At 36.1% G+C, this 27831-nt stretch overlaps 1 protein-coding gene across 2 annotated transcripts; it reads right to left on the minus strand.

Annotated features, from left to right (window-relative positions):
• Window positions 1-28: 28 nt before the first annotated feature.
• On the minus strand, window positions 29-27823 carry LOC117413974 (uncharacterized). 2 transcript variants are annotated; one of them, XM_059000183.1, is made up of 11 exons: window positions 27598-27823; window positions 24797-24986; window positions 24606-24697; window positions 23556-23788; window positions 21482-21718; window positions 20215-20289; window positions 18509-18725; window positions 17809-18017; window positions 17451-17523; window positions 12871-12988; window positions 29-10198 (listed from the first exon to the last, which is right to left on the minus strand). In XM_059000183.1, exons 1-11 carry the CDS (start codon window positions 27611-27613, stop codon window positions 10003-10005), a joined length of 1656 nt encoding a protein of 551 aa, XP_058856166.1. In that variant the 5' UTR covers window positions 27614-27823; the 3' UTR covers window positions 29-10002. The 2 variants fall into 2 exon arrangements, with proteins under 2 accessions (XP_058856166.1, XP_058856167.1); XM_059000184.1 differs by lacking the exons at window positions 29-10198; window positions 12871-12988 and adding an exon at window positions 14317-14846.
• Between the last annotated feature and the right edge of the window lie 8 nt (window positions 27824-27831).

The following is a 27831-nucleotide window of genomic DNA, read 5'->3' on the forward strand; positions in this document are numbered from 1 at the left end:
CAAATGTCACATGTGTATTACTTGTATGTCTCTTTATTTTTAAAGAATGTTACTTTTAAGCAAAAACATACAGTCAACTGTCTGATTAAGAACAACAGATTGTAACACAGACTCTCTTCTCTTCTAACACACAATGCATGACATACTGGGTTCATTTTAACACGTTTGCATACAGTACTTCAGGGAGTTTTGATTTTTTTTAACACTTCAATTCACCAAAGTAATATTTTTGTCTACTTGTAACAGATTGCACATTGAACATTTAAAATAAATACAAATTGTTATGTCTAAATACTGATGCACAAAAGAAACACAACACTCAGGTCTACTGGATTTAATTAAATATCTTAAACATACATATCAAACAAAATCACAGAAAATGTGAACAAAAATACAGATCAAAGAATCATAAGTTTTCAGTATGAAACGTGACACGCTGTCAAAATGAAAACATTACAAAGTTAGTATCGGGTATGACCTCCCTGAGTATTTACACAATCCTGGCAGTGTTGACGCATAGACCTGATCAGCCTCTGGATAGACTGCTGTGGGATGTTCCGCCACTCTTCCTGTGCAGCTGCAGCGAGCTGGTGAAGGTTGGCTGGTCGTGGTTGTCTCCTGTGGATAGGACTGGCGATTTCGTCCCACAGATGTTCTATTGGACTGAGGTCAGGAGAAAAAGCTGGCCATGGCAAGACCTCGACATTGTTTTCTTGAAGTCGTGCAATTGTAATCCTAGCACTGTGTGGTCTTGCATTGTCCTGCTAGAAAATCGACACTTCCGGATTGGCTTGCAGGAACGGAAAAACTACTGCCTCAAGAATTTGTCAATGTATCACTGAGCAGTAAGTTTGCCCTCAATCTGCACCAAAGGCATTCTTGTGTTAAAGGAGATTCCTCCCCACATCATCACATTTCCATTGCTCCACTGGTTGGTTTGAACAATGCAACAGTCACCATAATGGTCCTGGGCCGGTGTAGTGACCCTCTGCCTTCCAGGACATGGCCTGTCCCTCACAGAGCAGGTTTCCTGGTTTCTCTGGACTAGTCTGTTCCCTCTGACAGGTCGCCTTCAACAATGCTGATAGCAACCAAGCGATCTTCATTACTCAAACTGGGCATGGTTGTATCTTATGCTGTTCTTGCGTTAATTAAAATTGCAGTTTTCTGTTTGACTGCACATCTTAAGAGCCTCAAACAGAGTTTGAGCTGTCATGTTTAACATTACAGAATGAAACTTGTTCCAAAAAGCCACCTAAACTTTCCAGTCATAAGTTTTATATCCTCAACATGACATGTTTCCACATTTGAATTTTAAATTCAATAAACCTTCATGCCCACATGAATAAAAATACATAAAACAACCTGAGTTCAGAAACCTGTAAATTTAGAGCCAATCACAAAATGTAACGTAAAACATTTTACCAGTTTTGTTAAAAAGTGAGTGTATTTATTTATTTATTTAACCGTGCAACAAACAGTAATTGAAATATGAATTTGTAATGGAAGGGTGAAAAGGTTCAGTATTTTCCATACCAGCTTTAGAACACTGCACTGTATTTTCCTTTAATTTCAGCATTTTTTCAGTCCCCAGTTGCTTAATAAACATCAAGAAAGTTTGCTCTCTTCCAGACCACAGTAGAAGTACTAATAGCCATTTCCATCAGTAAGCTCTCGAGCAAAATTAGATAATAGTCCTAAGGGATACATTTATGCTATGAAATATTAACATGATTTGTATGTTCTTTTTTTCTGCATCATATTCTATATTCCTAACTGCTCCAGATTGAATAATGCTTTGGGAAAAAATATTTTTCCTGATTTATCTAAGGTAGCAACAAATACCTGTTTAGCGGCGAGTGGAGGTGCAGTCCGCCTTGTATAATCTGGGATAGCCCGCTGCTACATGTGATCCCCATTTTAGTTCCTTGTTTGGTTAATTCCTGACAGCCCCCTTCACCTCCACTTGGGTTAATTGCATTATACTGGACTATGCCAGTTTTAAAGAGCAAGAATTGTTATGCAGATAAAAGGGGATCCCTGGTCAACCCAACCCTGAGGTGTGCTTCTGTCTGCTTCTTTAACCTCCAAACACTGACGGTTCAGAATCAAGCTAAAACAAATTAAATGGCATCAATCTAAAGTCTCCTGCATTTGACATAAAATGTGTACAGATTAAGGAAGACATTCATTTGTTATAGTGGGTTAAGACCAGTGTGCAGTGTCAGAACTAGTTGTCTGGCTGCAGATCTAAATAAGGAAACTTGTTATTCAAGCTTCTAGTCTACTATGAAAGATATGGACCGTTGCCGTAATTCCCGGGCAGTTGGCGAAGTGCCTAGCTGCGGCAGGCAGATGCCGAATTAGCTTCGAAACTAATTAGCTTCGAAACTAATTTATCATAGCAATATTAATTAATCATTAGTCAACAGCATAAAGTTTGTATTTTTCTTATTTAGAAATATGAACAACAATTTGACTCGGAAGAAAACATTTTCTTATAAAAAAGTTTAGTTTTTGTTCTGAAGAAAATATTTTTTACACATTCAAACAATATTATTTCATGTCTAACATTAGCTGACATCATATCTCAGACAATTCGACATTTGCCTCGGCATTTCATTAAAATAAATAAATAAAAATAAATATAAATGATTCAGTCGGTCTAATGATTAAATAAAGGTATTCGACTGACAAACTATTATTGAGAGCTGCAGTAGATACCCAGAGGATGAACACTGCTGTGTTACTTTCCATTAGCCTTTCATTTGTTACAACAGGGCGCACTCAAGTCTTTCTTCGCCATCAGCCCCGGTGGTTGAGGGCAGTTGACGAAATTACATAATATTCTAAGCTAATTCGGCATCTGCCCGCTGCAGCTGGACACTTCGCCAACTGTCCGGGCATTATGGCAGCTGACCGATTTCGGCAATGGTCCATAACATTATATATAATGTTAATTACAGTATATATTCTGGACATCAAGTCTTGAGCAGTAGACATGTCTTTCCTGCTTCCTTGTTTTCCCCAGTTTTTCATTGCCTTCCTTGTCATTCTACCAGGTGAGGGCATCTTTCCAAGGAAGGTAAATTATCAACCTAAAGGCACAACTGGCGAAATTTGATTGAGAGCTGAGGGAGCAAACACTCCCTCGTGCTCACAGGAAATTAAAGAGCTACTCCGCAGGAGCTGAGAGACATGATTTAAGGCAACACACAGTGGGATACATTCAGTTTGAGTTAATTACTGAATAATTAGCACCAATTTATTGTGCTCTTGTTTTAAGACAGCAAAGCCATTACCAAATACATGGGGATGTTTTAAAAAAAATACCTATCCCTTTAAGAAACTACTGAAGAAAATAACAGCACAATTACAATATAAATAACATTTTTAAAAAAGTCTCAAATCTAACAGTCAGAGGCACAATCTGGCTTCCTTGCAGCCCCAAATTTAAGCAATGCACAGAAGGGTCAATCCCTCTGAGGGAGGGGTTTTCCAATTTATATTGCATTGCCAAGGCTCACCCACAGGGGTCAGCATTATATGTAACAGCATTACATAACTACACAACACTTCCTGGTAAATTCACTTTTCTTTTTTTTTTTTTCCCTATTAACGTCTTAGCAAAGTTTAGTTGTTAAAGGATATTTCTCAAAGCCGTCTAAAACAACACACCTAATGAGTTTTTGATACATTATTAATGGATCTAAGATGCTAAAATGACAGCCGTGCTTTTAATGTACATTTTAGTAATGAGAAACATATATTTAAGCAAATTTCCATTGTTACATTAGCTGTAAGAAAGCACTCTCTGTTGAATAGCTGGTCTGGTGAACAAAGTCAGCAATATAGGCTGTTACAGAGTTACATCACCTCTGCGCTAGCACCAACAGAAAAGAAAGGACTGTGTTTCTTCTTTAAAATATTAGAAACTGTAGAGCAACCTGACATGTACCAATGATTGACAAGAGGGTGGAAGGTTTTTTTGATTTGACTATTTTCCATCCCATCTTTCATCTTTCATTTTTAAGTTCCCGATACGAATTCCACTGACGCTTTTAGCTTCTGAAAAGACACAGGAGCTGTAACTCAGCTATAGTTTCTATGAGTTCTGATCGTTTGGCCCCAACTTCAGTTAAGCTTATCTCTAGTCAGGACAGTTCCTACCTAATGCATGCTGAGACCTTAGCTTGTTCCTTTACTTCATGTGCACTCATGTCTCAGGTTTCTTCAATGATGTTTAAGTAGTATTTCTGGTAACACTTAATGCTAGTTTTTAACTTGTACACTGTAAGTTAATAACTGGAAAATAAATTAATGAATTAAAAACAACCTAAATAAAATGTCCCTGTTGCAATGCCACAACCTATCACGTCAACTACGCCTTTAAACTGTTTCAGTGTTACTGTATACAGAGGTTCTTTGATGTGGCAAGAAGAAAATCTGACCACAGAACAAAGCAGCTGTCACTGAGGCAGATGTCAAAGAGAAACCATACCAATTATTATTGAACAACTGTCATGTACCATTCAAAGGGTTTGTGTCTGTCTGTAATACTTGCATGTCAAAAAAGATTAAGAAAATGAAACATTACACCAACGTGCTTTGCAATATCATGCATTATATTACGCGAAAACAAGAATGCCAAGAAAATGATTGCCTTTGTTAAAATGCATTAAAAAGGAAATGTCATGCTTTCCTTCCATTGTTTATAGAGATACAAAGGAACATTTGCATTTCCTAAGACTGGTTAAAACAAGCTTCCCTACAATCATATACTATAAGCATATAGATACAGATATATCAATCAGCCATACATTTGGGTTGAACCCCACAGCAGTCCTCCACTGCCTCTTTCAAGGTGTCATTGGTTTCAATATCCTCTGCACAGGCCCAAACATATTGGTGAAAAAAACTGAAAAGTGGGAATTGATCTTTTCCTTAAAATAAGTTACTATATGAAATCATTTTGAAACTGTATTTTCACCTCCATGTGGGTAATTGCACCAGTTGTCTTGTATAGGACCTCTACTCACCAAACGTCATGTTTCTGACATATACCACATCATGTTATTTTATCATATCTCCAGTGAGTGAGTGGTGGTTATGCAATTTGGTCTCAAAATGTGTATCAAATGTCCCTCGTTAAACTTTTCAATGCTTCACTTTGATATTATTTGAAAAAAATGGCCCTTGACTGCCACCATCTCTGTTGTTAATATTTCTTATTCTGATTGTTCGACGCTATGATGCGGTGTATTCTGTATTCTGATGGACTATTGAAATCCAGTATTCAGATGGTGGGTAAAGGTTATTTGGTTTGCCTTTTACAATCACACATTGGTGATCTGAATGAAACTTTTTATCATTTGTCAGATTTCAGATAGATTATATTCAATTCTATTTGATACAATAATTCATTTTCAACCACTGTGCCTGTTAGCTGCGGTGTTCCCCAGGGTTGGTGTCTTGGCCTGATTCTCTTTAGCTTTCACATATTGCCTCTGGGGAACATTATATTATATCAAGACAGTGTACAATACCATCAATAAGCTGAAGATGACATTTAGATGAATGATAGATAATGACACTGCAAACAGTGCTATCAAGACTGACACATCGTGATGTCAAGTGACTTTGCCACCTGAGAAAAAACAAGCTGCATCTTCTGAGATTATTAATAAGAATGTTTAGACTTCCTTTATAATGAACCTCATCTAATCACATGGTAAAGTGCTTAAGTCATCTCTAAGTCTCAAACTGCAAGGCTGATGATTATTATTATTAAGGCAACTTACAGAGACTAGGGCGTGTGAACTATGCATCAGCTGCAGAGTAACTTACAATAACGTCTCACCCAAAAGACGGACAAGGAGGTTAAGTGAACTGATGGTAAATTCAGGGCATTAAAAACAGACCATTAATCTACAGGTAGTGAACAAAAAAATGGAAACACCTGGGTAAATGAGGGACACCAAGTATATTGAAAGCAAAGGCTTCCACACAGGTGTGGCTCATGCGTTAATTAAGCAAATAACATCCCAGCATGCTTAGGGTCATGTATAAAAATGCTGGACAGGCCTGGTTGCCTATAATTATGGCTAGCATGGCTGCAAGGGGAGACTTCAATGACTTTGAAAGAGGGGTGATTGTTGGGGCGTGTTTGGCAGGAGCTTCAGTGACCAAGACAGCTCAACTTTCTGATGTTTCACGAGCAACGGTGTCTAAGATGATGTCGGCATGGAACTCCAAGGGAAAGACATCATCAGCAAAGGGCAACAGTGGGCGGAAGCGAATACTCCAGGATCGTGATATCCGTGCATTAATTCGAAGTGCAACACAAAACAGGCGAGCAACTGCAGATCAATTGACTGCAAATTTCAACCTAGGGCGAGAGCAGCCAGTTTCATCAAAAACGGTCCGCCGAGAACTCCACAGAGCGGGATACCATAGTGGCCCAACGCCCTATTAAGTGACTTTACATTGGTGTTTCCATTTTTTTGTTCACAGGATATACTGTTGCACATTGCTGCTATTCAAAACACAATACCCTAAGCATAATTCAGTAATTAAAGCGATAGTTGGATTCTTAAATGTTAGGAATCAATTAATGGCGAACCAAGCTTTCCTTACCAAACTCATTTTTTACAAAGCATTGCATATATAACTGTCACGACTCAGATAACAGATTTTTAATGAGAGCTATCCAAATTTGATCAGACCTGCAGAATGCTCAACAAAAAGCAATGTGTTAGTTAATGAGAATAAAGGGCTTCTATTTACATTTTTAAAAAAAAATGAAATCCCATTAGGTAATTAGTGCACAGTTAAATGATTCAGCTTATTGCTCAATAATTCATCATTATATGAAAACCAAAAGACTACCTAAAACTGAAGGAAAACTGAGCAGTAATGCAGACTTCAGTGAGGTTAACTAGACGTTATTTGCAGGTGCAAATTAGATTTTTCCAGAAAAATTAAACAAAAAAAAACATCACTTTACAAGGAATGTTTCAGCTCAACTTCACTTATGATAATCAGAGTAATTCCAAATACTGGATAGGGAATAGCATGTTGTAAGGCCTTATAAAAACAAGCTTTTAGACCCATCTAAACTCTACCCTTGTTACTGTCTGTATACCTTTTATGCAGCATTCTGTAAATCCTGTTCAAATGCCTGTTACATTAGCAAGTTCTGTGGTATGTCTAGATTTCCATTTGTGCTGCCATGAAGTTGCTGTTTCAGCGAAACTTAACATTATATAGGCTTGATTCGCATTCCATTATAGGCCACTGCTGCTCCATTTGTATTACAAAAAAATCTGCTGTGAAATCATGAGGTTTATTGTTAAAATGGGTGAATCACAAAAGCAGCTTCCTGTTTGAACTACAGGATACCCCTCTGTGCTCCAATATCTCAAATCAGTGAGCTTTCATTAATACAAGTAAACATAACGATCACACAACAATAAATAAGTCATGAGCTTGCAAACAAGTACACTGAAGTCTAATAGGGTCTGACAGCGGTGTTTTGTGATTTGAAATTTGATGAAAATCAGGAATTTGCACCAGGGGTATACATTTAATAAACCATACACAACATAATATCTCATTTACTTGAACTAATGTGTATGGTTTATTAGCTTTATCATAAGAATATATATAATAATACATTGTTGGAAAGCCACCTTCAATGATTTATTTGAGAAGCTTAGCCTTCAAATTCCAATAGTCTTTCCTTCTTTCTTTCTTTCTTTCTTTCTTTATTCTACCAGTATCCTAAAAATCAACTGAACATGAACATTTATTATTTTTCACAGAATCATTTCAAATGTTTTCTCCCTCTAAAAAAACCCTCTGGCTATACCAGAACTGGAAGACAAAACGATGGTGTGCTGAAATTATTCCCTACCTGTCTTGATTACTTACAGATAATGACATTTTAGTACACGGAAATTACCAAAAAAGACATGAACATGCTAAAGCTTAACATATGCATGACTTAGATAAATGAGGATGAACCTAACGTGTTACAAAAAGCGGTTTCAATAAAAGGTACAGTACTACCCCTATAAACTGTACATGCATATATTGTGTATTGACTGCCTTCCAGTGGTACTGCATTTCTTAATTATTGTGAGAGATCATTAAAATGCTTTCCTTAAGCTGTAGATTTATTAATGCACAGTAGCAAGGAAGCAAGAGTCAACATTTAAATTCCAAACAAATATATTATGTCCAGCCTAATATATATTATAATATACAGGTATATGTAACTTGAAAAATAAAAATCCCCAAAATGCAACCAAAAAAAACAAATAACTATGCATTATTCACTTTCAGCAACACTATTTATATCCGTGAAAGCTCATAAATTACAAAAACTGAAATATTACTGATTTCACTAGCTATAGAATGAGTCTGTATTGTAGATCATTTCATCTGGATGCTGTTTCGGGACAAATTAGTTATACAAAGGCAAAAACAATACCAGCATTTACAATACTTTACTGTACAAAAAATATAACCCAAATCTTTGGGCCACACTGTAATGTATTCCTAATTATATTATGGCTTGCCGATTATTTTTTCTTCTCCTTGTCTGTAGTTAAATTCATGTTGTTTATGTTATTTGAGATAAAGACAAGGTAAATACAAATACTTGATGATGCAATGACACCATTGTGTTGGCATACCTATGACATCAAACGCTGCACACTTCCAGTGTATGTCGTGTTGTTAATTAGTGCACTTGGAAACATCTATGCCAAATGAATTAGACAACTGGAATCACGATGGGTATTGTGTACATAATAACGAGAATTCTCTACTCGTTTGCTTTTTCTTTGAAATAATTGCAGTCATGGGGCTTTAAGTTAACCTTTTCTACAAGTAAAACTATCTAAATAGAATAGATTGCAATTATAAAAATGTAAGCACCACTCATATCTGCACACTTTAAAAGACCATTGTGTGAATCAGTGACTGTAAAAAAAGGGGCTAGAATGTAGCTAGTTGCATTTCCTTGTCCAAAAATAAAAGGGTAAACATGATCATGACACAATTTTTTTATTTAATTTAGGCCTAAGTCTGATCTAAATTCCTCTCCCCAGGCAGGAACCTCAGCAAGCATGAATGAATTTAGAAACCTCTTCATGCTCTTTGTAGTAATGGGTTATTAAATCCTCGCTTCCAGAACAGACATTGACCTGTATTTTATTACAAAGATCATCCTTTCCACCATCATGATTCGTCAACTGCTATACTACTGCATGTATGATTGCTAGTTTATCAGGACGTAAAGGAAGTCCTTTAATGCAATGTTAAAATGTATTGACTGCAAGACAGTTTTGTGTTCTTATCCTTCTAAAAAAAATTAATAAATAAAACATCCAGTACTATGTAATTAGTTATTATAACCGTGCAGGAAAACATTAAAAGAGAAAATTAAGATTTCATGAACAAATGTATTCTATATTTCTGTGTATGTCTACTTTCCTGGTAGTTTTCTTAATACTAATTTGGAAGTGTGTCTTGACGTTTTATATACCACACAATGAAGGTCAGTATAATTGTATAAGCTGTTATTTTCCAGTCAAGCCCCGGATTTTAAGTCATCCCAACTGTAAATTGAAGTTCCATTTAAAAAAAAAAAAAATAGTGTCAAGAGCAGGCCTGGCTGTCATTCAGTCTGTGATGATGTGTATGTGTAATGGTTTGTTTTATGCTGTGCTGGAATTGCTGTTTCACTAGAAAAGACCTTTGCTGTAAATGAATAAAGCATGGTTCACTTTTTGTAGAGTATTGTCATCAATAACATTAATCTAATAAAGACTACTCTAATACAACGCTACTATTCCACTGTGTTTAAATACAGCCCTCTAATTTTGAGCTCACTAATGGTTAATATCACATTAATCCAAAGTTGATTGATTACATGTACATGTTGTTGATCCCATTCTGAAAACTTACTGGTAAAGCATTCATAAATCCATTTTTCTACCATAGACTTTGACCACCTTCTATGACCAAGTTATGCCCTGTCATGTAATCGGAGGCTTCAGATGCCAAGTAAACCACTGCAGCTTGCAGGTCTGTCACTTGAGCCAGTCGTCCAGCAGGGATATCTGTCAGCCAGCGTTGTACCAGTGGCTTCAGAGCTTCAGAATGGATGAGAGGGGTGTCAACAATTCCTCTGAATAATAAAAAAATATATAAAATCAAACATTAAGTTACAGTGCTAGTTTTTTTATAAACCATTACACAATCACAGTGAATGTACACAGTCATTTTGGGAGTTTATTATGCTTTAACCAAAATGATACCTTGTACTGGAATTGTTTTACTGATCTGGCCTTTAAATTTACATTATTTCAGTTTTTTTTTTGGTTTTTACTTATTTTTTTATAAATACAAAAATGATCATGTCATGTGCAAGCCTGAAGTTCATTCATGTCATTTTTAAGTTTGCTTAAAACAACATAACTAAAATGTAAAAAGCAACAGGCTTTTTTTATAGCGGTAGATAAAGCTTTGCCTTTTCAGCCATTTTTCTTTTTTTACCTAGAAAGATGTAATGGATAAATGATCTATACTCTAAGGATAACATTGTTAACACATTTTTAAGCAGAATACTTTTCCTATTATTTGAAATATGCCATAGATTGCTTCAGTGAGTCTTGGCAGGCCCTTCCTAAGCCTCAATCACTGCTTAGATTTATAAATAAAAGACAAACACATTAGAAATGACTCGAAAGACGTAACGTGATGTAACACTGTACTTTGGCTTTTTGTTGGCATTACAGAAAAACAAATGTAGACACCCAAGATTTTCTACTGCTATCATTACTGGTTTTAATTAAACTAATTTACGCCTCATTGCAGGGGCATACACCTATAGATATTTAGAAGCTGCTTTATAAATACGATTAATAATTCAAATGGCATTAGCAATCGCCAAACTTCCAATAAGAATGCCTGTTGAATTTGTCATTATTTGGCTTCACAATGATTTTTTTACAGCAATGCTCACTTCTCTGCAATGCATAAATTAGGCACTGGTTGTAAAACAGACGCTGCCTTCCTATTTGCAAGCTTTCTTGAACTGTTTTCTTGATTAGTCACAGTTTCCCAGGACAACAGCAATGTTTCTCTGCTTAATGAAATGTATAATTTGTTCAACCTCTGAACAAACATATTTACACAACTGTGTCTAATGAGAAATTACTTTCAACTTCACAGACACGACAGTGAGTAAAACCTAACCCTCCAACTCCTCTTCATTAGGGTGACATAAATGCATTCCTCGCATTAATAAAAATTCTAACATTCTGATAAATTAATGCTTGCATGGAACATGTGACACCTTGGTTAACATATTCAACCTCAATTATATTTCTGTTCAGCACCCTGTTATCTGGAACCTTTCCTGGCAATCAGAGGTGCTGTTTTTCAGCAGCCAATTTTCTAGATAATGTAGCTTATCAACACTGCGGGTAAACTTGCCAATGAAATCAGTCTGCAGTGAACCACACAGCCTAATTGCATCCCTTTTTTTATGCATATTTACTGACTGTCACTTCAAAGAAGTCAGCGGTCCATTGAGACACCCAGTTAGCAGAAAGAATTGCTTCTTGAAAATTAAAATTAGCAAACAAGCTAGTGATAAATAAAAAAAAATGAACAAAGTCTCTGAATGGTGCTTTGTTCCATCACTCCAGTTTGTCCCTAATTTATTTTTTATTTTAAATTGTAAAGATTTGCTGCAGCATCTGAAGGGATCAGCAAGCCACCGCTGAGGAAAAGATTGCCTGTTTTTTTATTTATTTATTCCCCCCCCCCCCCCCCCCCAGACAAAGGCTTAATAGACAAGCAGATGCCAACAACACCACATTGTTGATGTGACACTCGCAGTGAAGATGCTAATGTGATTCTCTAATTGAATAAAACAATTACGAGTAAACTGTTAATGCATCCCTGAAGATGAAAAATTTAATTAAGCCACTGCAAGGACTAAGATAAATTAATATTGTACTGTACTTTCAGCTAATTTGTTTCACTTTTATGCACAAGCAACACATTTTTTTATTTTCTTTTGGTATATAGTCGGCACCACCTAATCGGGATGCTGATAAATCGGGATGTCTGCTTAAATGGGATACAATGGTTCTTCCCAATGCTATTTAAGTCGCTTAATTGGGGCGTCACTTCGTTTAATTGGGATACAGTATTTTTAAATGATGAACAGAGATCGCTTTTCAGACCAAGACAGGTTTGCGCGGGAACAGTGCAGTGAGTACGTGATTACGCTGTGACTTGCATAAACCACGCTGAACTCTTGAAGGAGCTCCTGCGGTTTCTCAGGCTGCTGTGGTAAAGAATGTTGGCGTATCAACATCGCAGGTGCCTCGCCTTGCGATAAGATGTGATTTCATTCTTTTTCATTTCATGTTTAGGGATTAAAAAAGAAATTAAATTACGCATTTAACATTTAATCATAATGTGATGTTTTCATTCTTTTTCTTTTCATTTAGAAACAAAACAATGTGACTAAGGTCGTCTCAAATGCCTCTCGTTTAACTGGGACAGCCGCTTATTCAGGATATTTTTACTTCACCCAAGGCGTCCCGATAAAGCCGCACCGACTGTATTAATAAAGTGTGTTTGTCAAGCTCTGAATCCTCTTAATTGTCAAGCTGGATGCTTTTGTAAAAAAAGAAATACCTAGTATGCAAAATAAATCTGTTTTAAAGTGCTGCTTTGTAACTTCCAGTAAGTACTACCATAAAACCACAATACAACTAAAACACATCCACTAGGTCATGTGAGGTAATCAAAGACACTGAAGCAGGCCCGAGGATTACTTACGGTGAAAGGCAGTTGACTCGGACTCCTCTGTCAATCCACTCAGTGCCGAGTGTCTGAGTCAGCTTCACTACCCCAGCTTTTGATGTGTTATACGCCAACTGTTTCTGAGGATGAGGGACTGCATGAAGAGGAGTGATTATTCACAACATGTTGAAACAGGAATGGAACTGGAGTGCAATTTTGTGAAGTAGAAATGTGTTTGGTCTTCTGTTTCTTCATAAATAAGCCTGTAATATTCCTGAAGCCCATTATTAAAGTCAATTATTGTCTCTTTCTAGTGACAAACTGGTGACCAAATATAATGAAGCACCTTTTCTGTGCATTGAAGATGCATTTCTACTAGTTTTTCTTTGCTAATGCACAGCATATTAATGAGTTAAAAAAGCTGATCACGTCTCTTATGATAAAAAGAATGCATATTTTGCACAGTATATTCATAAAAATGCATACATATCATTAAAGATGTGGGCATTTAAATACATTAGTGATGCTATAATTCACTGTATAAAATAGGCCTTTTCATTGCAATGTATTCATGTATAGTTTTGACATCTTAAGACTTATTTTGTTACTTGCTGTGGTATACCTGATATTGTATTTAGACACCATAAGATAAAACAGCAAATATAATGCATTAGTTGTTTGGTTATGCATTATGTCTTGGGAACAAAGCAAGCAGACTATTTGTTGCCTTGACCATCACAGATGTTTTACCCAGCATGGGAGGCTAGTATGCGCCCACTTTCAATCAGTTGATTAATTATCATACATAGACTCCAAGTTATATACAACTTTTGTAGTTAACCTTCTCACCCTGTGCTACCACTAACTGCCAAGCCTCCTAAACCTGTAAACCGATGATAAATATTACAGCGTTGCAAAACAGACACTTGTTAATGACTGCTCTTGGTAAGGATTTTTGTTTCATGTTTGAACACTGTGTATTTGTTTTAAAGGTTAACTAATGTAGCAACCATAATTATGCTTACAAATACCTGTCAACTGGATCCAAGGTTATAACTTATCAATAATGCGTTTACATTTCTTTGTACATTTTTTCTTGTGTTTTCCTGATTTAAGAAGCAAAATTAAAAGATTTCAAAAGCAACACTGTTGTATAACTATTAGAGCTAACAAAAACTGGACTAGTGATATCAAAGCAGAAATAAAACCTGAAAATATTGACATCAAATTCATCTTTTTTTTACACTATCCTTCTTAACAAACACTGTACTTGGAAATGCGCACAATATGATTAAATTAACACAAATGGCATCGAGCTCACATGAGCTCTACAGTAATTGAAACACCGTACAGTAAGATCCTGTGCAATATTTAATATTTGGGAGATGGAAGCGATGAATTTTCAAAACTGCATTCCAAAAGCCAGGCCGAAAAAAAGTACATAGTATATACAGCTGTGGCAGGATGACAGAGGTTTGAGGCTCAGAGACAGTGGAAGGGGCAAAATAATGATCTTTATTAAACAAAAAATAATCAAATAAATAGGCACAAGGGCCCAAACAACAGGTTTAAACAAAATACAGAAATGTAGGCTGGGCATTCGCCTTCACTACAGGTTCTTTCTCCAAAAACTAAACAGCACAGCACAGCACAGCACAGCACAGCACAGCACAGCACAGCACAGCACAGCAACAAACAAACTCACCCAAAAAAACACCTCACACAAAGGGTTTCACCTGCCTTTTATAGTCTGTAGCTGGAGCCCAATTAACTAATAATTAACAATTAAACACTTAAGGCTCTAGCCACATTCTCACATGTATTTTACAGGGAGGAATTCAACCCCCTCCCTGCCAATCCAAAACAAACAAGAATTCTAAGAAAAACAACAGTAACAATAACAATAATAAACACAAATTTATAGGGGCGAGCTAGCACCCCATCACAACAGCCAAACATGTTGGGGAACACGTTCATTATTAATGAGGTGTTTATTTAATTATAAAATAATACTTTGATATGTATTGTAATATGCATAAATGGAGAGAGAGAGAGAGAGAGAGAGAGAGAGAGAGAGAGAGAGAGAGAGAAATGAAAATCCAGCTTTGTTACAAAAAATAAAAATAACTATCCATGGGTTTTAGATCAGAAATGAGGCAGCTAAATTGCAGTAGGGTGCTTTGAATGCATGCTTCTTATCCCTGGGTAACTGTTGACAGAACTGATGCTTATTTCACAAAGGCTAAACTTTTCATTAAATCAGATTTTAGATTAATTCATTCTTATTGGAGACTTCACACCTGTGTAGCAAGATGCTTTACACAGCACTTCATTGCCAATTACTGCACTGCAGGTTGCCTCGCATAATTTTAAGATCCACTCATAAAACCCCCAAGAAGAAAAACTGCACTCAGAAGAGGTTGTATGAACCGGATTGCTAACATTACCCTTATTCATGTCTTTAAAATACTTAGTAAGACAACCCCATTAATATAATTATGAATTCACAGCAGTAAAGTGTTCACAAAATGTAAGAAATCTATAAAGCTTTTATTAGATTATGCTTCGGTGCAGTTGTCAAATCTTCAGTACTACTGATGTGAAAGGTGCCACATTCAAATGTGTTTTTAGTTTATATTACTTATTCTTGTACCAACTGCACATTGTTTGTTAGCTGTTTTGACTGACTCCAATGGTGTTGATGTCACAGGAGTGTGGTACTGTAGGTATATATTTTACAGCCTGTGCATTACTTGCGCACAATGTGCTTCTCTTGTGTATCATGCACCCCTTGTGTAATGTGCACCCCTTGTGTAATGTGCACCCTTGTGTATCACACGCCCCTTTGTGAAGCTCACGCCCTTTGTAAAATATGCGCCCCCCGTAATAAATGCATGAATTCCGCACAATCTGTACACTTGTTATAATGTCAGACAATGCCAATATAAAATCTTTGATTTTTGTTGTATTTTTTTTAAAGTAAAGAAATGCTAGACTATAACAAAAGAAAAACTGAAAATAAAGGCTGACAGACTGGACTTCAGTATAATGTGCTGCACTGCTTCTAAACTTTGTAATAGGGTGCACGGAATATGATCGTAAATATGAAGTAATCAAACACAATATAAGATACAGCGCTGGGCTTCCAGATTTCAAGTAGAATTTACGTCCTGATATGGTCTTTAGGTTACTGTAGGTGTTATTGTATTGTATGCAGCATTCCTTTATAATACTGTATTTCCAGCTTTGTTCAGTGTATATTGGGTAACACACCCTAGTGTCTGAAATATGAAATAAATATCATTTCATGGAATGCCTGCTAGTGTATTACAACATTTCAAACATTTGAGTAGGATATGGCATCAAACTGAGAAGGCCTTTTTTTATACATATATGTGGCAATAATAAAAGAAAATATCAAAATTCATAGACCAACTAGAAGTCTTTTTCAGTATATTAACTGACAACAAATGTCTAGTTGAAAGGTTTCCCTAAGAAGTTGATTAGTTTCTTTTGAATTTTGCTATTAAAGTATTATATCCTTCCTTAAGGTAAAGTTGACCACAACATACGTATATTCTTGTGAAAGAAAAGTACATACACTTTATTTTAGCAGACAGATGGATATAACACTGTCATTGTGGATTTTAATTAGATTTTCATAGCTACATTTTCTTACCTAACTTGGCAAAACCCAGCACCATCTGATTCTACATTATGACAATATTATAACAGATGTCCAGACCAATAAAGTAAATTCCTAAAGGACTATGCTTAATGTGTGTAATTGATCACTTTTTTGCATTGGCCTCTATTTACCAGCGTGTTACTGCTTTACAGATTAGCTCAGCAGTTGGCACTCCTGCCCATATGGTAGAAAAGTGTACTGGCTATTTGACTATATTGCTGATAAAGTGGTGCTGCTCTTGCATAGGCACCTGTTGGAAAAATTTCAAAGTACAATAAAGAATTCCCGTTTTACAGCTTGCAGAGTTAAAACTGTGTATTACTGTCAGATATCATTTCTATTATTGAGGAATTGTTCCTGACTATATAAGGGCTCACTACTGGTATTGAACTAACCCATATTGAGCTGGGTTGGACCTAAAATAACACACGCCATTAATAAAACCATGTTCCTTTTTGTTCAAGGCGTTGCAAACAATTGCATGATGCTGGTTATCTATTTGCAAGCACATACATCAATAAAATTAAATAAAAAAATCAGATTTAAAAGATTTGTTTGCTTGTTTTATTAATGTCAATATAACACAAGAAATGTTGTGTTTAACATTGTTTTATTCCAGTGAGAACTGGAAATATATGGGTATTGTAAAAATACATCACATTTCAGTGCAGGGTGAAAGGATAAGGACATTTAGCCTGTATTGTAAATTATAGTTCTGACTTTATCATTTGGCCTATTACTACTAGAGGACTATTAAAATGGGTGTATTGTGTCCAAAACACTCACCGATTCATTTCAAAGGTTTACCTTCACCACCAAAATCAAGTTCTTACTGTAAATATGTATAATTGCAGGAATAGGATTTCATTAACGTAATGGATATTTGAATATAAATTAAAGATAATAAGGCACAAGGCTCATCACTCACCTATTAAGCTTGCCATGGATGCTGTGTTAATTATCTTCCCATATCCTTGCTTCAGCATAATGCGACCTGCAGCCTGTGACAGGAATTAGGGAAAGACAAATGAGTCTTTTATGAACATGCTAATATTGACATGATAACAAATTACACAGAGATATAGTGGAAAAAAACAGCATCTTTCAGAACTTCTATTTTTAGCCTTTATTTCTCCTTATACAATTAAAACATTAACAGACATAACATGATTTCTTTGTTTATTCATGTCATTGGCAAAAGTGTGTAATTCAGGTTTGGATGAAAGGAGACAAGGAAAATGTACTGATTTACTTTAGAACTGAGCTAACAACGTTACTATACATACTTGACAGCACATGAAGGTTCCCCGCAAGTTGATGTTAAAAGTCTGATCCCACTCTTTCAATGTTGTGTTTTCACTGGCGGAATTTGCATTGATTCCAGCATTATTGCATGCTATGTGAATTGTACCCCATTTGGATACAATCATATCAATCATCCTTTGCACATCCTCAGACTTGCTAATATCTGCAGCAATGGAAATGGACTGTATACCTGGAATGACAAGAGACATTACTTTTAATTAAAACAAGAGAGAGAAAAACCCACTTTCACAAAAATCAATAATTTGAAACGAAATTAGAATCTTAAGCGATGCCAAAGTCTTACTTTAAAAAGCATGTAAGGTAGCCAGTTTCCAAGCTCTTTGTAACTGTTGTTTTAATGTGCCCTGCTGTTAAAATGTAACACACAGCACCATCTTCTGGTAAAACTCTAGTACTGTACATGAAGGTTTGAAGTTATTTTTTTATCAGATACATTTCTCCAATACACTATTACATGTTTATTGAGAACATTTTATACAAACATTTTAAATGCAATCTACTTGACTCAATAACAGTATCTTTGTAAATACTCTGTACAATTAATCCACGAAGTTCCTCAATAACTATGAACAGACATTCATTTCTTAGAATATGGAATACTAAATTGAAGGTATTGATACAGTAATTACCTTCTAACACACATTTTATATGTGGTCTTACCTTTTAGTTTAAGCTCATATGCTACAGATTCTGCCTTCTCGAGCACAGCATCTACAATGGCAACCTTTGCCCCTGCTTCTCCCAAGGCGTGTGCAAGGGCTCTGCCAATCCCCTGACCTCCACCGGTGACATAGGCAGCTTTTCCATCCAGTCTCAGACGATCCAGAATGCTTTTTCCATGCAGACCAGAAAACACCTCATCTCTAACCACCCCATTCTATGAAGGACAATTTGGTTGACTTGGTTGAAATACAGTACGTCGTATTTCTTAGATTTTTTTTCACATATTTTAAGGAAACAAAATTAGGGCTAACAATATTTTATTGATTTTCTGTTACAATAAAAGAATGCTATTGCCACAATAAGATGGCTCATGGGTCTCACCCACTGGCGCCTTCAGGGCAGCCAGCTATAGTCTAAAGGGAGGCAGCCAGGGCACTCCCAATGAGCTTCCCCCCCTCCCCCCTCCCTCCCCCATGAAGAAAAACCTGCAGCAATGTGGAGAAAAGGGAGGTGGTGAGTGAAACAAAATGAGGCAACATGTTTCCCTTTAGTTCCCTTCCAGAAATAGCAATCTACTATTTTGTATTAGTAATATTCATCAAACAGGATTTTTTTATTTTATTTTATTTTTCTCAAGACTATTCTATCAAAGAATTTAGGTACACTGAAAAAATTGCACTGAATGTTCCTGTTTGGAAGTTAGAAAATAGCTTCGATAGCTATCAGTTCTTCTGTTCGGAACCCTACGTGCCTTTTAAAAAATAAAGTAATACATAAGTGTGTAAAAATATGTTTATGTGATCTCTAGGGGTGTTTTAGTAAACCTTGATTATTACATTATCCAGAGAACTGTAGATACAGTGAATTGGATTTACCAGTAACATTAGTCTTCAGACATAAGTGTTATTATCTTACTATTGTGTCAATGTCCATTATAATCCAAACCTTTTAACTACATTAACAATTCCAATCTTAATGGAACAAGGACCCCTTGTGCCAATTCAGGTAGCCATTAAAGTATACCATTACCATATTTGTATATAAAATAGTGGTCTTTGTGCACTGCAGCACATTTTAATTACTTAGTGCTCAACATCACTTCAATACAACACTGCTGTCAATCACCTTAAAGTGTAAAAGAGAAATGTCAAACAGAGTACAAAAGATAATTTACAACAAAATACAAAATACTAGCAATTGCAAATTTGACAGAACATTCACCTGTGCACTTAATGAGACATTCCTTAGAGCTTTTTACTTGAAGGGATACAAGCCTCCTCCCAAACAAGCATACTCTTCTTACAGCCTGAAACACTTGGAGGTTGGAACTAGCTCTGTGTTACACCTCAGGCAAGAATTATAAAAGTTTTTTTTTTTTTTAAATGGTGTGTTATGCCAATAACATATTACAGTAAACACATAGAACTATGGGTAAAAGTTTTGCATTACCCTATATAATTAACACATTTTGCTTCATAAAGCTGAATGAAGCCTGCTAAGCCTGTTACGTTAACATGTTGAATTACATTTTTTTGTTTGTTTTGTTTTAAATGATGTCGCAATCCTAAAATTCTAGGAAATACAAAACCTTTGGTCATAGCTGTGCAGAGCTAAACTTATGGGTTATAAGGTGGCAGCTTTCTAAAATATTTAAAACAACGTATAAACACATCTTAATTGTTAGTCTGGTAGACATCTCCTACCTTCTGTTCTTTTTCTGCTGTTGCATTTGAGACTCTTCTAATTATGCTTATCCCATCTCGCACAGGTAGGATCACCTTTAAAAAACATGATTAGACAAAGTCATCACTGGTATTTCACCCTTCAATAGGAGTCTCAGCCTTGAGGAGCTGAGATCCTCCTGTTTTACATTAACATTGATAGGGTCTCCCAAAGTGTGAAGAGAGGTCACAAAATAAGGATATTGATATAAGAATTTACAAATGTGGTTCCGTACTGATCTGTGGATATTTTGTCAGCAGTTGGCTTCAGATTTGGCTTCAGATTGGTTACACTTTTATAAGCGATCAGCATGTGATAGTGCTGTTTATGAAAAATACATGTACTGTTAACACAGATTAAGTGGACCTTGTTTCAACACTATACTAATACTGCTATATTAAATACATAAAATACTAATAAGTATTCTGAACCAGTAAGAATAATGACAGAAGATGATACAAGGAAATGTAAGAACAGCTATGGCCTATAGAATGAACTAATTTTGCTTCATAAGGTCGAATAAAACCTGCTGAATAATGTTACGTTAACATATTGAATTACACACTGCTTTGTAGTTTCCCAATATCATGTTGAAATTTCTTTGATTACATAACGTTAAATAACATCTCTAAGTATGCCTATATATATAGCTCAACCAAGAAGATAGTATTGGTGTCTCACAAGAAGCATGACTATACTGCTGACCTAATGAATCAGCAAGAATATTCTGTCCATATAAAAACTGAATAGCCGTATTAGCCATTTATACAGATGTCCAGAGCAGCTATGTTAAACTACATTGTTAACTTCAGCTTAGTTATTCAAGTAAAGTGAAAATTAATATTACTTTAAAAGGAATATCATAGGAAAAAAAAATCTGGATAACTTTAATATTCAATATGCATTTTCTGGTACCTTTTTAAGTAATGCAGTCCTTAAATCAGTATTAGAACTAGCAATATCTACTTATATAAAATGACACATTTTCAACGTAGGGTATATTGGTAAGGGAATATGAGTAAAACATGTATTGTATTAACTGTTTGTTACACTAAGTTCAGCAGTCTTGCATGGAATTTTCCATGCTGTACGTCAAGGCAGGCTGTAACTGTCATTAAGCTGCATCACAGGTACATGTGGGTGTGGTTAAACACTGCTGGGATTTGTGAAGTGTTCTGTGTTGAATATCTTACACTTCAGTAAGGGGAACTGTGTAGTGCACTGCCACCGTGAAACAGTGTTACTGACCTGTTCTACCCGAGGATCATTTTGAACAGCTAAATTAAATTTTCTGAGGGCCAGGCCGTTCTCATCAGTGACATTCTCCAGAAAAACCTGCCCTTTGAATAAAGAATTATCCACGCAGATCACACCATCTGCTCGGAGTAAATTGTTGTCCAAGATACAATTGTAGTAGTTGGTGTAGTTGACTTTATCAGCATCAATGAACACAAAGTCAAACTGTTCTCCAGTAGCAGCCAACTCCTAAAAAAGAAAAAAAAGCCATTATTAGCTGTACCTGAACCTACAGAATAACGAGCTGTAGAAATTACATATGTATTAAGCGTATATTAAATACATATAGTCTCTTTTAACTTAGGTCACCGGTAGGTCGCCAAGAGATGCAGGTTCCATGAAATGCAGGCAACTGTTTCTAATGATTTAGTTTGCCCAACATGCCAGAACAACAGGTGATCAAGACCTACTCTAATAACAAGTTCAATCACCAGTTCTCAAGATCTGAAAAAACTCTTCTTAAACAGGGAAACTGATTCCTCTCAATCCCAGCCCTGGTCATGAGATCAGTTCAATATTTAATTGCTAGTCCTGTGTGTTTTCTTTAGAGTTATCAATTTTACTGGAATGGCTACAGTGTAATTGTTCAAGGTTAAGTGTCTAGTAGCATATTCTACCAAGCAGTAACAGATGGAAGCTTGATATCCATCCCACTGAACACTATTAACCTCTTAGCAATGATGCTGGCAGTGAGGACGTCTTTCTGGGGGGTTATGTAAAGAAAAGCACTACAGTATTGTAAAATGTGTGTACAGTTAATAAAGATTGGGTGTGAATTACGAGGGTGGGGTGGGAAGTAAACTTGAACTTTTATTGAACAATTAAAAATGATTGCAATAAAAGTGGAGCAATTTGAATACAGTTGAAAGTACACTAGGATCTAAATATTTACGAGAAAATATCCGTACTATTGGGCTATATTAAGAATTAAACCAAGCCTATTCCCCACAGTGGTAAGAACTGCGATGTACATTTTGACCATAATATAGAAAAGTTTTTAGTTTCATTATTTATACTTCAGTACTACTATCAATACAGGCAGGAGTGTGTTCATACTGCTCTATATATTCATAAATGATACATGACTGAGCACACTTTATATCCCCTAGTGAAGCTTCCTCTCAGGGGATACTGGAAAGAAAATGCAATTTCTGATAATAATGGCTCATAGCAGCAAATACTACCTACTTATCGCAGCTATTTCCAGCTATTCTGGACTGCTTTCTGAATTAACCTTTCATATCAATGGAGCAATTCTGCACACCAGAGGCGCCGACACAATTTCATGCATAATTTATTCACTCAGTTCAGTACTAAACATAAAGTCCTTGACTTTGTCAAGGTGGGTTTTGTTGGCTGAGCTCCCAGTCAGCGTTCAGACAAGGCAAGCGTAAATTCGAATTATGGCCTAGCCTCCTGGCCCTCACCAGCATGGACCTGAAACAATATGTATGTGTAAATCTGAAAACCGCACCGGTTCAAATCTCACAACAGAAACGTACAGTAAGAATCTCATCATTGTTTTCATGAATCTGCACTGGCTTTTCAGAACATAAAGCAAAGATAATGGAGATACAATACAAAAGAACAAGATTATATTCTGGCTCCTACATTCTGACACATTACAGTCCTCCTTTTTGCTTGTCAAACATGACCTTATATAATGTATAAAGGCTGTATACTGTAGTGACTCGCATATAATAGACGTTTAAATCATTCAAATATATACAGCATCTAGGCATGATATTTTGTTTTAAGACCAAAAGATCAACCAGGAAAGGGTTAATGTATGTCTTCATTCATAATCCAGTGGTTAAAGAAAAGGGCTTGGAACCAGGAGGTCCCCGGTTCAAATCCCACCTCAGCCACTGACTCATTCACTTAACCTCTTTGTGCTCCGTCTTTCAGGTGAGACGTAATTGTAAGTGACTCTGCAGCTGATGCATTGTTCACACACCCTAGTCTCTGTAAGTTGCCTTGGATAAAGGCATCTGCTAAATAAACTAATAATAATAATAATAATCACCTTTAATGATTCCATGGCCGGGCCAATCTGCATAGTTATCTTCTTGCCATGTGGGGACTTGTCAAATATAGGTTGGGTAAATTCTTTAAGGTATGGTTCTATTTCACAAGCAATTAACTTGCCATCCTCGGGTAATCCTTCTGCCATTGCAAGAGCTCCATACCCTGTAAACATGCCGATTTCTAACACGCTCCTGGCCTTAACCATGCGGACAAATGTCTTCAAGACCTGACCTGTCAGTAAGAATAAAACGTTTCATAAAAACAAATCACATATTTCAAAACATTGTGTAATACAACAATAAATGGAGTGTACAATATGTTATCACCCTCATGCTGTGTTGATTCAGCTATGAAACCGTAATCACATTACCTTAATACAGGAACATTGCTCTCCGTCAGGACGTAGGAAATATGTATGAAGAAAATGTATTGTATTTGCAGTATTTAGAAAATGTGCAGAGAACTGAAATCTTATAAAAGATGTTTGACATTTCCATACATTTTGCTTGTCATGCTTCCATTAGCTAGAGTATATGAAGTTTCGTAATATACATAAAACTAGTATATCCAATTAGATTTTCAGTTGCAAAATGCTTTCCCAGGTATCATATTGTGCTAAGATGAAGAAAGTTCATGGTTTGCAGTTGCGACTTGCATTAATTCAGGTAAGCTGACCTTCTTAGGGCATTTCACCCAGAGCTTGAAATTCTCTCCCCACCTTCAACAGCTCATTTTCTCTCATTAACTAGCCAGCTGCCACACCTGTAATGGCCGGCACACTTTGCTACTGTATGAGTGACATATGTTGGCCCCAAAGACACTTCTGAAGTGAAATGACCTAGGAAGTCAAAGTTTAACGTACTACCTGAAAGTAAAGACATAAAAACTGTAAGTGCTTTCTTTAAGCCAGTATGGTAACAGAGATCATTTTTCAAAATGAAAATAAGTCTTTGCTTTCAGATGTGCGTCTTTTAAAACAGTAGGCTATAGGTTTAAGTAATCATGGGCTTTGGCTAAATATATCCTTAAAATGGAAATAACATCTTACCTTCAACATGGCCAGTAATGCATTGTTTGGAAAGCTTAAACCTTGTTTTGCCATCTTCGTATATTTTGTTCCAGTCATGATCCATTGTTTTCCTTAAAAGGTCAACCAGTACATTTTTATAGGATACATTTTAGTAATTCTCAAGAAAATGGAAAGCACTTGAATGAATGATTCAGGAAGAAATGAGTTACCTGTAAAGAGCTGACAGATGTTCACTCTCCTGATCAGTCACATCTTCTAGATACGAGTCTAATCCTGACGCAATACTCAAAGCCTTCTGCAAGTAATTTGTCAGTTCTTCAGGGACATTGGGGTCCGCCTCTGCTATCTCTTTGGCTTTTGTTAAGTATTCTGCCACAAACTCCAGAGGAGTATCTGAAACTAGTGAAACAGAGCAGAATAAAATGGCAAGTGAAATGGTGAACATGTATTTCCATTTTTATTCTGCAATCAATGATCAAAAGAGAGACATACATTTTGATTGTGGCTTGCAACAGTAAACATGAAGCACAGCGAGTATCAGTAATGCAAGGCAAAAAGCATTTGCAGCATTGGGTGTACTGCAGATCGTTTCCCCCTGTGTAAACTGGCAGCTAGATAAGTTGTCATTTGGCATTCTTCCAAGCAGTTTGTAATGAGAATCAGAGATTCGTAAGCATTCTAAAAATAAATGGTTTGCACAAAAGTCTCTCCTTTTCAGAATGTATTGTTTTTTTTGTTTTTTTGCGATGCATATTGGCATCTTCACGGACTACCTTTGCCAATGCCATATTCAAACACAATATTATCTTCCACAAAACCTTCTTTTTTTTGTGACTTTTCAATTTACACATCCCAACGCAGATGATTAATTACTGCTGTGATTGCAGGGTAAATACTGAGATTTATCATGTGTTTGACAGTGTCTTATACAAAAGCTTTTTCTACACTGTAATCAATTATTTGTTCTGGAAAATAATTATACACGGCAGCAGCCTCCTTGTATAGCTCCTCTGCTTTTATAATGCTTGTAAACAATGCCCTAGCCCCTTATTAGACACAGGAGAGATATTGGACATACATATTGTTCTTTAGCTTTACATTTATACAACCGATTTATTGCCCACTTTTCATGTCTGTCCCTGTCATTCCCCACTAAGTTACAACACAAGAGGATTGAATTACATTTTATTTCCATGTGTATTCTGCAATCAATGGTCAAAATATACATTGATTTGATTGTGGTCTGCCACAAGCAAACAAATTGGAAGTGGAAGAATGCCACAGTTTCAAACAAATTTCATTTTCTATGCCAAGTTGTATTCGATTTGTGAAAGTTATTTAGATATAGCGACTTCATCAGCCCAACCTGTGTGCAATGGAAAATACAGTACTAACTTTTTATCATATCTGGATGAGTGGTTCTCAAGATAAAGCTAATATTATAAGTCTGACACGCAAACATAAATACATAATTATTTGCTAAAATGTAAAGAAAATCCATTCAACCTTCTTAGATCACTTGCAGTTTACAGTATCTTGTATACTGCAGAAGGAAAAGCACAAGCAAAACATAATCCATGGCGATCAGATACTTGTCAATGTCTTTTTACAGTACCTATAGATAAAATTGTCCCCACCACTTCAATGTCTTCTTTCTTGACATTACCAACCCGCTGCTTCCTTTAGTGACTAACATGCTTTGCAGCCAGTGACATGCTGTGATCCCCAAAACACTACAGAGGTGACCGAGGAGTTAAAACCATAACTACCTGAAAGTAAGGTACTGTATACAAACCCTTGCATTTGTTTGCAACAGCTGTGCATATGCGATCTACATAGCAAATGGATGTCTGTGACAAGTCACTGAAAACTATGAAGTCAGTACAGTATGTCAAAATCTGAGATATGAGGTGGGGGTAGTGTTGCAGATCTACTAAGCACTCCTTATACAGAAGATATTTGTTTTAATTCTTTCATTCATGAAATATGTCAGAATCCTACAAGTTATATTCTTCTTTTTTGTGTGTGTTTTGTGCGAAGTGTAGGGGGCAAGTAGATTTTTAAGAAGGACAGTTCGATTTTTCTAGCATTTTGTCTTGGACAAGTTTTTTTCTTTCAGAAATTGCACACCCCTGGTTAAAAGAAGTGCATATTCATGAGTATAAATCAGAACACAGGCAAACAGCCTGTCAAATCGACTGGTCAGCTGAAAATCTTGAGCTGCAAACCTCATTGGCTATGATGTGCTTATGCAACTTAACTCTCTCCGTCTTGTCAACCTGCTTAGGCTAATTTTATTGCTAAATGTGATTTTATAATTAATATCACACAAAACTGTATGCAGGCACTCTTTGAATGTTTCAAAGAAAAAGCAACTTATCTGCACTGTACAAAATCACACAGGTCCTGCAAGTGTTGAACTTCAGGTACTCAATGTTCTAGAATAGTATCTTATTCAGAAGAAAAAAACTGTTAACTAAACTTTTGTATTTAAATAAACAAAATATAATAATTATCTCATGTATTTTTTCTTCAGTTTGAAAAACTTTGGGGGGGGGGGGGGGGTAGATATTGTTTAGTAGCAGTTGTTTAGATATTTTAAAATGTAAGTGTGCCATATGGACAGACACGGATCCTCACTACAGCCCCAGATTCTGGTACTCTAAATAAGTAGTGTCAAACAACGTCCCTAGCAAGTTTCATCAGAATTGGATAAACATTATATACACGCAAATCTCTGCTAGACTGAGAGCATTTGTATCAAATGTTTTATTTCTAAACACAAGTTTTGATACTACAGACAGGTTTGTCAATGCTCAGTCTCGATGAAAGCCATATCAGTATGATTATTTACTAAAAAAATAAATAAATAACCCAAACAAAAAATAACAACAATACGACGGTATTGTAAACTGTGTGTCGCTGACCGCGTCATAAATGTGTTTTTTTTTTTTTTTTTTAAATGAAAACTAATATATAAAAGTGTGTAATACAAAGAAATGTATCATACCTTTTGCAGCCTCCATGTTGCTGAATCAAAGAAAGAAAAAGGGGTTTGATTTGAATTTGCTCCGCTTGGGCATACACGACGGTTGCGGCCGCATCTACGGGATACTCGAATCTCTATGGCTGATTTTGGGAGTTATATAAAAACAGTTATACAACAAGTAATTGTACACCAGTGCACCAGGTTACAGGGTTCCCTTAACGTTGACTAAAATGCATCCCATAGGCGCATTTGGTA

This window comes from Acipenser ruthenus, chromosome 25, assembly GCF_902713425.1.
Source record: "Acipenser ruthenus chromosome 25, fAciRut3.2 maternal haplotype, whole genome shotgun sequence".
Lineage (NCBI taxonomy): Eukaryota > Metazoa > Chordata > Actinopteri > Acipenseriformes > Acipenseridae > Acipenser > Acipenser ruthenus.